General features: G+C 41.4%; 2 protein-coding genes across 2 annotated transcripts; one reads left to right on the top strand and one right to left on the bottom strand.

The window, feature by feature from the left end:
• The first annotated feature begins 88 nt into the window (after positions 1 to 88).
• On the top strand, positions 89 to 595 carry LOC121751847 (zinc finger protein AZF3-like). Its single transcript, XM_042146643.1, has one exon. The coding sequence runs from the start codon at positions 89 to 91 to the stop codon at positions 593 to 595; it is 507 nt and encodes a 168-aa protein (XP_042002577.1).
• A 582-nt stretch (positions 596 to 1,177) lies between these two features.
• Positions 1,178 to 5,344, bottom strand: LOC121752519 (COP9 signalosome complex subunit 2-like). Its single transcript, XM_042147639.1, has 12 exons — positions 5,208 to 5,344; positions 5,035 to 5,127; positions 4,721 to 4,799; positions 3,741 to 3,981; positions 3,567 to 3,641; positions 3,359 to 3,493; positions 3,068 to 3,255; positions 2,369 to 2,437; positions 2,183 to 2,273; positions 1,951 to 2,085; positions 1,571 to 1,683; positions 1,178 to 1,470 (listed from the first exon to the last, which is right to left on the bottom strand). The coding sequence occupies exons 1-12, from the start codon at positions 5,215 to 5,217 to the stop codon at positions 1,380 to 1,382; spliced, it is 1,320 nt and encodes a 439-aa protein (XP_042003573.1). The 5' UTR covers positions 5,218 to 5,344; the 3' UTR covers positions 1,178 to 1,379.
• Between the last annotated feature and the right edge of the window lie 6,503 nt (positions 5,345 to 11,847).

The following is an 11,847-nucleotide window of genomic DNA, read 5'->3' as shown; positions in this document are numbered from 1 at the left end:
AGTCCAGCTTTAGATTACAAAAAATCACAAAATAGATCTCACATGCTAATCAATCCAGCCTCACTCAAATTGGCATTTTCACAAAAAAATGGAGCTCGAAATTCTCGGGAAGGAACTCGCTCCGAAGGGAAGCCAGTTCAATCCGAAACTGTCCAGATGGTCCAAAACGGGCAGAAGGACAAGGGCGGTGCGGGCTCATCACGACGAATTAGCGACGGAGAATCTCCCACCAAAGAAGAGGAAGTTGGAGTCAACTAGTGAAAGAAATGGGAAAATTTTGAGTTACAAGATGTCCACAAAGCACCATAGATGCAACATATGCAAGAGGTCTTTTAGTAGCTACCAAGCATTGGGTGGCCACAAGGCCCACCATAACAAGGCGGCCGGCAGAGGAGACGATGGAGTTCCGGAAGAAGTGGTGGCCGTGTGTGGCGGAGCAGTGCACCGGTGCATGTTTTGCTACAAAGAGTTCTCAAAAGGGCAGGCTCTTGGTGGGCATAGGCGGCATTGCCAAGGCCCCATTGTTAATGAAAATGAAGCTAAGATGTTTAGTTTTGATCTCAATGAACTCCCCCCCCCCCTTAATGAAAGGTAAATTTATCAATCTGTCCTGATTAAATCTAAATTGTGATTAATAAACTCTAATTGGAGATTCATGAATCCCAATTACACTGGATGATGCATTGTACAAAGTTTATACTATAAAGATTGGTTTCGATGTATTGTCATATAAGTTGGACCATGTTATGTAAGTTACAGAGCTCACATTTGTGTGTGAGTGTGACTCAAAAATTATTATGTTTATGGTATTTTTTTCAGAAATTTATACATATACAAATTGTGATTTTGTATTTCTAAAGTTGTTCCTAAATTTCTATATGAATTACTCTTCAAGTTGAGAAATTTAGTTTGAACACTCAGCTTATAAGATTTTGGACGAGACTTGCCCTTTTCATTGTCACAGCCGATTATATATATGATCACACTAATCTTTTCAACTATAGTATCAATGAAGTTCTGATTTTAACTTGAATAGAGAATAATGACTTGACCCAAAATTTCACAGTTGCATTCTAGCGAAAATATGATAACAATCCCACTTCCAAGTCTCAATAAATACGTTTAACTCCACCATGGAAACTTTAATTAATACATACTAATAAAAAAAGCATAACAATTCATGGAGGAAAAGAAGCAAAATCATTTTTTATGGATAATTGAGTGACCAAAATCTATGTCAAAAGAGAGAAGAATGAGAATGTACTCTCCTAATATTCTTACTGATACACAATGTAGTAGTAATACTTTTACAGCAGCAGATCCCAAAATCAGACGCTTAATAACATCATAAATTTCTGTACTTTTTGTGTGGGACTGACTCAACATACTCGGTTCCCAACAGTTTGATACAGTGACTTCAGCTGTGTGTTCCATTTGTCTATTGCAGTGTACTTTTTCATTCCTTTGGACCTGCAACCATAACATATCGTCTCAATTTTGTATGGTTTGAAGTGTGTAGATAATGAAATCGATTAGTATTATTGAGGCTTAGTCAAATTTGAAGCTCAACCTGTCACCACGCTCCAACAGCCGATTCACTTGATCAATGTGCCCAGTAATCCGATTATCCAAAATGAGTGACACCAACAACTCTTCAACATCCTTCTCTGGGACATTAAGCTCCTGCGTGTTGTAAGCTTTGTTAATTGAAACAGTGTTTGGTAACAAAAAAAAAGGAAAATCCAACTTGTGTCTATGAGAATCAGCTTCACAAGAAATGTCTTGCTGCTCTCAGAAATATCATAACAAATGGACTTTACTGTCTGTACCTTTCCCTATTTTTTTTAAATTCTACCAATGATGTGGAAACAAACCAAGCAAAATGGTATAATAGAGAGAGCCAGGGGGGAGGAAAGGGTTCCTAGCTAAGCACATGAGACTTGTTTTTACCTTTGATATGAAGGGGATACGAATCCGTGTGTAAGGCTTGATGAGTTTGAGCAGCACTTGTGTTCTCACATTCTTTAAGAGATCTTCAATGTAATTGCGAATAAACAGATCATCCATAATTGTCCTCCTGTTACTCTGCAACATTTCCAACAAATTATTACGGGGTTACGTGCATAAGTTTATGAAGGGTCAAAAGTGTTCAGGGCAATAACATGTTTTGGCAAAAGCATACCTTTAAAATTTTTTCAAACTCCAAAATCTCATTCCTTTGATAAGCTGCGATTAGGTTTGTCATTGCTAGAATCTCAGGATCGTTTTTGTATCTACATAGCAAATGAGGCAAGTAGGCAACTAAGTTGAGTTTCAAAAATATAAGCTTGAATAACACTGAGATGCTAAAGTTCACCAAACAACTTACGGCTTTGCCTCTTGACCGTCAAATGGATTGACTTCTGATTCCATCAGCATATTTGCCAGAACCAAGTACCTAACATGTTGCGATTGAATTCAATGGGCATACTAAAATTTAATCAGAAGGATATTCATGTTTTGCAATTTCAAAAAATACATCAACAACATGACCCAAAATCAATTAAATTAAATCTATCATATATCCAGCTAGAAGATAACTTGAGCATGCCAACTATCAAGATATACCGTACCGACCAGCCTATATGCACATACTATGATACTATCATTATTTCGCAATGGTTTCCACTTGAATTGGCATAGAGTTGCTGAAATAGCTCACCAGCCATTCAAATAACAACTCGGGGTGACAGCTTCTTCTACAGAACGTTCTCCAATCTTTTATGCTTAAAAACATAACAGCACATATAACTGACTTCAAAATAGAAAACCTTACATGTCCATTAGATAGGCAATCATTAGAGACAAAATACATAGAAATGTAAGTATACATTTGAGAAGACAATACATCCACACACAACGCAAACAACCTAGAGTCCTAGACGCACATCCAACATAGCATTTAAACTGGAATCTGCATGTTAGATAAGAGGAAGAGGGCCGAGGCAAATAACAGTCAGTTTTAGCTTATTTTCATCCAGATAGGTATTCTCAGAGTAACATGAATACAATTAAGTCACAGGCATACTTTAGGCATTGGATGCGCCTTTGATTCCCAGCTTCATCATAGTTTTTGAAAGCTTCAAAGAAATCAGTGGCTGCATCTGGCCATTGTCTCTCTGCCATATGCATTTTCCCACCACATTCACGAATTATACCCATGATTCTTGGATGAGGGATTGCAGATTTGACAGATAGTGCTTTCTGGTATAATTCCTGGAATAATTCAAAGCAATAATTAAACAAGAAGGTCAAAATATTATAATCATCATTCATCAGCAAACTTTTTTAATCAGAAAGTAGAAATATGCTACTGCACCTTCAGTTTTTTGTTGTTTTTTGTTTCAGTGTACATTTGGATTTCAATCGCATACACTTCCAACAATTGTGTGCCTTTCTTTTGATCATCAGTACCATCTTCTTTTTGACAAGATTTATGAAGCTCCTTCAAAATCTGAAAAAGAATTCTGAAATTTGAATAAAAATATTCTGAACCAAGTGTATTAATTTGCAACCTTCAGAAATACCTTACTCATCCGCCCATATTCGCCAATATCAAACCATATTTTGCACAACTTTAGATTAGTCTTGAACCATAGCCTCTGTAGCAAATAAAAAATAACATGAGAATTTCCACAAACGAAAAAAAAACAAGTTAATTAAATAATTAAAACTTAATTTAGACCAAAACAACCCTTCACCTCATTCTTTGCCTCTTCAAGCGCCTTCAGGGTGGTTTGGTAAAACTCTTGCAGCAGATTGAAGTTCTGACCGGCAGATCCAGAGATAAAATCCATGATATTGTTTAAGCATTTTTCACTGTAATTTCGAGTGACTGCAGACTTGATGTAAGTTAACATGTCCCTGTAGGCATCCATCATTTCCTTGTACCTCCCAAGTTTATAGTAAAGCTTAACAGTTTGTTTCAAAGCTTTAAATCCCCTGAACATAAACAAGAAACCAACAGTCAAAGACTGCAAACCATTCAAGATGCATAGTGCCAACAAGTATCGCATCTACCCGACCAGGTGCATGTACCACCTATTATTTTGAATAACTTAACATAGCTTCAGGTAAGGAACTTCAAACTGTTCAAATTGAGAAAACTAGAGTGTCATTCTTTTAAGCTCCCGTCATCCAAAAAACAGCATGATCTGTACTCAAGTTTAAAGTACCTACTGCTGATAAAATTTCCCTCCCACAACAATGCTTGTTAGCAGAAAAACTTAAGGAACAAACAGACTCCCAGTTCATGCAAACAGACTCTGAAATTTTAGCAGGAAAATGAAGACACGGTGTTCTACTCGCACGTGACAAAACAAAAGAAATAAACCAGATGGCTTGTGAATAGAGCTGTCTCCTCCATAAAGACCGACATGAGCCCTCAAAACATGAACTGAGTTATGATTAGAAGATGATTTCCGTAATGGCCGTTTAAGTAATCAGAAAATTGGAAAAGAGAAAAAAAAATTAAAAACACACTCCACAAAGATCTTTCACTTTCACCGTTACATACATATCCATATTCTGAAACTTGAAAACCCTTATCAAAGTTGAATAAAGCAATGGATGAGACTTGAGGGAACATGCTGGTTTCCTTTATCAGCTTAAAAAACAGAGATCATAAAAAAACTAAATGCCACAAAGCTGCAAGAAAAATAAGTAACAAGTGATCGATTACCATTCAGCCCTTTCTGGTTCCATACGCACCACTTCTGCAAAACCTTCAAGCGCCCCTTCAGGGTCTGTTTCTACGAACCCTATACAAAAACAAAAAACAGTCATGCCAACATTTACAAATAGCAAAACTACTAGCAACAGTTTATAAAAATGAGTTTCGCTCAGAAATAGCGTAGCCAAGTCATTAACCCATTCATCTACCCCAAATTCCCAAATTCAAATAATGTATTGTACGCAAATATAGGGTATACAGAAATTGGCGAAACAAGTAATCAAAATGGTAAAAGAGGGTTAAATTCAGAAACCTAATTGTACCTTTAGAGTTGTAATACTGATTTTCGATATCAACATCCTGTTCCTCCGGCTCCTCGTCGGAGTACTCAAACCCGTAATCCTCCATATCAGCATCTGCACCATATTATTATACGATTAAAACAAATGGCCTGATTGAGTAAAGAAAGGATCAAAACCTAGACTTTTCGCATTACCTGAACCCATCGCGATTTAGTATCCTTTTCTACCGAAAATTTCGTGTAAACCCAGAGTGTGTAGGGGATTTTCCAGTGCGAGAGAGAGAGGGAGAGCTTTGATTGAATTGGGTTTTCCAGATAATACGAAGAGCACTAATTGGGCTTTAGATCTTCAATTAATTCACGTATTGGGCCATCCTACTTTTTCAATCAAATTCGATATGCCATAAGTGTAGAACTGTGGGCCTTGTAAGCCCATTGTTCTCGAAAAATAAATCTAGTTGAAATCAGGGGATGCATGACTCAATTTAGGATAATGATGGATTATTCACTAATTTTTTTTAAAGATAATTAATTATGGTTTTCGTTTATTCTATGATAACTCGAATTTAAAAAATATAATTAATTATAGTTTTTATTTATTCCATGATAACTCGAATATCTTATCTATTGATAGAGGAGATCGCTCAGTTTCTTCACTTCTCTTTTTGTCTTAAACATACCTTTTTTTAATAGCATTGTATATCAAAAGCTGAAAGATAAGCTATAAATTACACGTAATAGACAGCATCCACTAAAGCTCACATATAAATTAATAAATATACTAAGCTCACATATTTCTAATATGCTTTTTTCTTTACTTTTTTTTCTTGTCGTTTTAATAAAGGTTGGCCAATGGAAGACGTTTCTTGTTGTGATTCTAGAAAGTTCGATCGTGGTCTAGGCCAAATAGCATACAAACTTACGTAAAAATTAATTAATCCATATTTTAGTTGACGTTTGACAGTTAATATTTATTATGGTCACGCTAATCATACTCTCCAAGAGTAATGTTAATTTTTTGTATACATTTTTCAATGATTCAATTCACATAAATGCTACATATGCTACCTAAAAAAAGACTTTGTGTGAGCACTGATGAAGCGGCGAATTTTTGATGTTTGTAAATGCAGGAAATAAATGAAGATCAACACAGAGATTTTACGTGGTTCGATTTACTGAGGTAAATCTACGTCCACGGGGAGAAATGGGGGCAGGTTTGTATTGCTTGATCTGCGAATTACAGCTTACAACACTGGCCTGCTTTATGATATTCTCTCTAGAGAGCTTTTTAGAATTTTCAGAAGAAGTTATCTATCTGACCTAGGTTCTATTTATACAGTGAACCAAGATCGTGGCATGCAGCATTTATTAGGTAGTGGATGTCGTGGAGATCGTGGCGACCTTGCATGGGTCCACTATCCTGCATGAGTTAATGACTGCTTGACACCACTAAATAGATCGTCGGTGTAGTGGAGGTGGAAATCTTGCATGAGTCCACTATCTCCTAGTTCGGTCGAATACTGAGACCGAACTGCTAAATTATTGCCGAGCAGCTTTTGCCGATCTGAGAGTAGAGCTTGATGCCGACCTGAGAGCAGAGCTTGATGAGTTGGCTTTCACCGAGCTGTAGGCTGGGGCCGAACTCTTTGGTTGTGCCGAACTGAACTCTTTAGTCACGCCGGACTGATACTCTTTAGTCATGCCGAACTGATACTCTGTCTTGGGCTTTACTGCTGTTGGGCTTGTTTAGTACGTACTCCATCACTACCCCCCCCCGAAAAGCGAAGTGAATCACTTCGGCATTCTGGATAAAAGTATGGGGTAAGTGAACTCTTCTTTGACCGGACTTGGTTTGTGTCCTAATTTGGCGAGTTTTATCGCTTGGATCGGACTTTCCGTTGTCCTAATTTCGGGATCGGACTTTCCCTTGTCCTAATTTGGGGATCGGACTTTCCCTTGTCCTAATTTGGGGATCGGACTTTCCCTTGTCCTAATTTGGGGATCGGACTTTCCCTTGTCCTAATTTGGGGATCGGACTTTCCCTTGTCCTAATTTGGGGATCGGACTTTCCCTTGTCCTAATTCGGCGAGTTTTATCGCGTGGATCGGACTTTCCCTAGTCCTAATTCAGGCAAGTTTTATCGCGAGAATTGGACTTTTGTTGCAGTTCGTTTCAGACGAAGTGCTTGTTTAAGCTGAATTGTGGTCTTGTATCCTCTTTAGAAGCTTTGACGCACAATCGTGGGCTTGTACATGTTCTAAGAAGGGGATCAGCCTTCGAAGAACAAGATACCTCAGTAACATTTGTAAGAGACGACACGCACAGAGAGACGAAACAGACAGACAAAAACGCACAGAGACAAAAAAAAAAAAAAAGACCAAGTAAGCCAAATAAAGCACAGAGACAAAAAACGCACATAGCCTTAGGACCGAACTAAACACAAGACAGACTGACCGGACTGTCTCTTACAAATGGAACTTTTTGAGGTTGGAAATGTGCCATGTTCGGGGTACCTGTTCTCCTGACATGTGAGCCAATTTGTAAGACCCTTTGCCGAGGACTTCTGACACCCGATACGGACCTTCCCATGTGGGTTCGAGCTTGCCCAGCTTTTCTGCTCGGCTTACTTCGTTGTTTCTCAAGACGAGATCTCCCACTTGAAATTGCAGCTTCTTCACCCTTTGGTTGTAATACCGGGCTACTTGCTCCTTGTACTTGGCTGCTTTTATGCATGCCAATTCTCTTCTTTCTTCGGCAAGATCTAGCTCAGCTTTCAGTCCGTTGTCATTCATTTCTGCTGAGAAATTTAGAGTTCGAGGACTGGGCATGCCGATCTCCACCGGAATTACGGCTTCAGTGTCGTACACAAGACTGTACGGAGTTTCACCGTTGGAGGTTGTGGGTGTAGTTCGGTAGGACCATAGGACTTGAGGGAGATTTTCTACCCATTGTCCTTTGGCTTGTTCTAACCGAGCTTTTAACCCTTTCACCAGGATACGATTTGTTACCTCCGTTTGTCCGTTTGCTTGTGGATGAGAGACCGAAGTGAACCGCTGTTGAATATTCAGCTCTTGGCACCAATTCTTGAACGTCTTGTCGGTGAACTGAGTCCCGTTATCCGAGATGAGGATGTGGGGTATGCCAAATCGGCACACTATGTTCTTCCAGACGAAATCCAATGCCTTCGAGCTCGTTATCGTAGCTAATGGTTCAGCTTCCACCCACTTCGTAAAGTAGTCCACGGCAACGATTAGGAATTTCATTTGCCGAGGAGCTTGAGGAAGTGGTCCCACTATGTCTATGCCCCATTGCATGAAAGGCCAAGGACTTTGCATAGTGGATAGATCGGTCTGCGGCATCCTTGGGATATTTGCATGGATTTGGCACTTCGGGCATGTCTTGACGAGCTGCACTGCTTCTTGTACCAAGGTTGGCCAATAATATCCCCATCTTAGAACTTTTTTAGCTAAAGCTCTAGCTCCGATGTGGCTGCCGCACGATCCTTCATGAACTTCTCTGAGGATGTAGTCCGTCTCTTCTGGTCCTACGCACCGCAATAACGGCTGGAGGTAAGACTTTCTAAAGAGGACTCCTTCATGAAGTTCGTACCGAAGTGCTCGGCACGTGATCTTCCGAGCTTCTCTCTTATCCTCGGGCAATTGTCCTTGATCCAGATACTGCAAGATCGGCGTCATCCAGTTCGGCGAGCTGGATACTGAATGTACTTCGGCTTCATCAATGCTTCGATGCATTAATTCTTCTGCCTTTGAGCTCGGATCTGAGGCCAATTTACTTAAGGTATCTGCTCGGCTATTTTCCGCTCTGGGAACGCGGATTATCCGAAAATAGGAAAAACTTCGGCTGATGCTTTGCGCTTTGTCCAAATACTTCTTCATTCTCTCGTCACGAGCTTCACTTGTACCCAACATGTGATTTACTATGACTTGTGAATCACAATGGACTTTGAGAGATTTGACGAGCAGACTTTGCGCTAACTGGAGTCCGGCAAGGAGGGCTTCGTACTCGGCTTCATTATTAGTAGTGGGGAATAGGAACCGAAGTGAGTAGGTTACCTCGTGTCCGTCGGGAGCGACGAGTAAAATACCAGCTCCACTTCCCATCTTGTTTGAAGCTCCATCTACGAATCCGCTCCAGCAGTCTGGCGGTTCTACTTCGGATTTCAAGGGCTGTGCTAGTTCGGTATTGGCAGACTTTTTCTGTTCGGCAATGACAGGGATTGCTTGATCGAACTTGGCCTCTGTAAGAAAATCTGCCAAGGCTTGTCCCTTGATGGCTTTCCGAGGTAGGTACTCGATTGAGTGTTCTCCCAGCTCTATGGCCCATTTGGCGATTCTGCCTGATGCTTCTGGCTTGGTCAAAACTTGCCGAAGAGGCAGATCGGTTAAGACGCATACCTTGTGAGCATAGAAGTATGGCCGCAGTCTCCTTGCTGCATTTACTAACGCCAGAGCAATTTTTTCCAGAGGTTGATACCTTGTTTCTGGACCTCTTAATGCTCGGCTTGTAAAGTAGATGGGAAGCTGCTTTAGGCCTTCTTCTCGTACAAGCACCGCGCTGATGGTTTGATCTGATGCCGCTAAGTATAAGAATATTACTTCGGCTTCGGTTGGAGCAGAGAGAATAGGAAGCTCGGCTAGATAACTTTTGAGCTCGTCAAAGGCCTTTTTCTGCTCGGCTCCCCACTCGAACTTTGGTGCCTTTTTCAACACCTTGAAGAATGGCAGTTGCTTTTCGGCTGCTTGGGAAAGGAATCGATTCAGTGCGGCTAGACATCCGGTTAGCCTTTGCACGTCATGTATGGACTTCGGCATTGCCATGTGCTGAACGACTTGAACTTTTGAGGGATTTGCCTTGAGTCCGTCCTTTGAAACCCAACAACCCAGAAACTTTCCCGAATCTACCAAAAAGGTACATTTTTGGGGGTTGAGTTTGAGGTTGGCTTTTCGGAGCACGTTGAGAGTGGATTTGAGGTTGTCTTCGTACTCCGAAGTGCTTTTGCTTTTGACAACTATGTCGTCGACATACACTTCAACCTGTTTCCCGATTAGGTGCCGAAAAAGCTTGTCTACCATCCTTTGATAAGTGGCTCCGGCATTCTTTAAACCGAATGGCATCTTTTTATAAGCGAAAATGCCGAAATCGGTAATGAAAGCTGTTTTCGGAGCGTCACTCTCATCCATCAACACTTGGTGATATCCTTTGTATAAATCAAGAAAACAGAAAATTTCGAAGCCGATCAAAGCTTCTACTTTTTTATCTATATTCGGAAGGGGATAGCAATCTTTTGGACAGTGCTTGTTTAGATCGGTAAAATCTATGCACATCCGCCATCCTCCTCCTTTTTTCTTGATCATCACAGGATTGGCCACCCAAGAAGGATATTTCACCTCGAATAGTACATCCGCTTTTAGTAATTGGCGGACTTCGTCATGGATGACTTGGCTTCTTTCTGCCGCAAAGAGTCTTTGCTTCTGTTTTACTGGCCGGATTGAAGGATCAATATTTAACCGATGAGTGATTACCTCGGGGGGCACTCCGGTCATGTCCAACGGAGACCATGCAAAGACATCTTTGTACTCCTTGAGGAGTTGAATGGTCTTTTCCCGGAGTAGAGGCGTTCCTGCGAAGCCGACGTTGACCGTTCTGGATGGATCATCTTCGTATAACTGAACGGTCATTGAGTTCGGCTCTGAAGTGACTTCGGTCATCTCGCTTGCCTCCGACTCCGGTTGCTGTGATTGCTATGCTTGATGATGCCGAACTGATTGCTCGGCACTTTTAAGCGCAATCTGCAGACATTCTTTTGCTCTCTTTTGATCACCTCGGATGACCGCTATCCCACCTTTAGTGGGGATCTTGATGGTGAGGTGATAAGTAGAGCAAACGGCCCGAACTGTGTTGAGCCAGTCCCTCCCCAGGATGACGTTGTACGGAGACCGAGCTTTCACCACAAAGAACTCGATCATCGTATTGGAGCTTGTAGGCGCTTTTCCCACCGTGATCGGAAGGCTGATAATACCTTCAGGGCGGGTGTCCTCCTGGGCGAAACTTTTCAGAGGAAGTGGAGCCGGACTGAGCCGAGCTGGATCCACTTCCATTTTATCGAAACATTCTTTAAAAAGAATGCTGACTGACGCTCCTGTATCCACAAATACTCTGTGGACCAGTTTGTTTGCCACCCCGGCTTGAATGACAATAGCGTCTTGGTGAGGAGAGATGGCTGGGACGGGATCGGCATCTGAAAATGTAATCACTTCGTCTTTCTTCAGCCTTTTATGTGTTGGTTCCTCTTGATTGGAACCTCTGCGTTCTGCTTTTAGGGACGACTTAGTCTTCCCGGCTGGGAGAGCATCAATAGTCAGGATTACTCCATCGTATTGCGGCTCGTCGTCGTCTTCGGGATCCTCATGCCTTTTCGGATCCTGAGGATTGCAGTTCGCACTTCTCTGCCTTTTGTTCTTTTTCGGCTGCTTGCTTTGGTATTTTTTTAACGTTCCTGTTTTCACAAGAACATCAATACCTGCAGCCAAATCTCGGCACTCCTCGGTATCGTGACCGTGGGTTTGATGGAAGGAGCAATATTGATCCTGAAGTCGCCGTGCGGCTGATTTCGTTATCCGCTTTGGTTTTTCGAACATATCGGAATGTAGTTCGAAAATTTCCGCTCTTGACTTGTTTAATGGTACGAACTGAGCGGGCGGCTTCTCAGGATTGAGACGTGGCCCCAATCTGCCTTGTACCGGTGCCCTTTGAATTCTTTCAAAAGGAGTTCGGCGAGGAAGCACCTGGTCGCTTTGATCGGGCTTCCTTTTGT

This window comes from Salvia splendens, chromosome 10, assembly GCF_004379255.2.
Source record: "Salvia splendens isolate huo1 chromosome 10, SspV2, whole genome shotgun sequence".
Lineage (NCBI taxonomy): Eukaryota > Viridiplantae > Streptophyta > Magnoliopsida > Lamiales > Lamiaceae > Salvia > Salvia splendens.
This window is presented reverse-complemented; position numbering and strand designations above follow the sequence as displayed.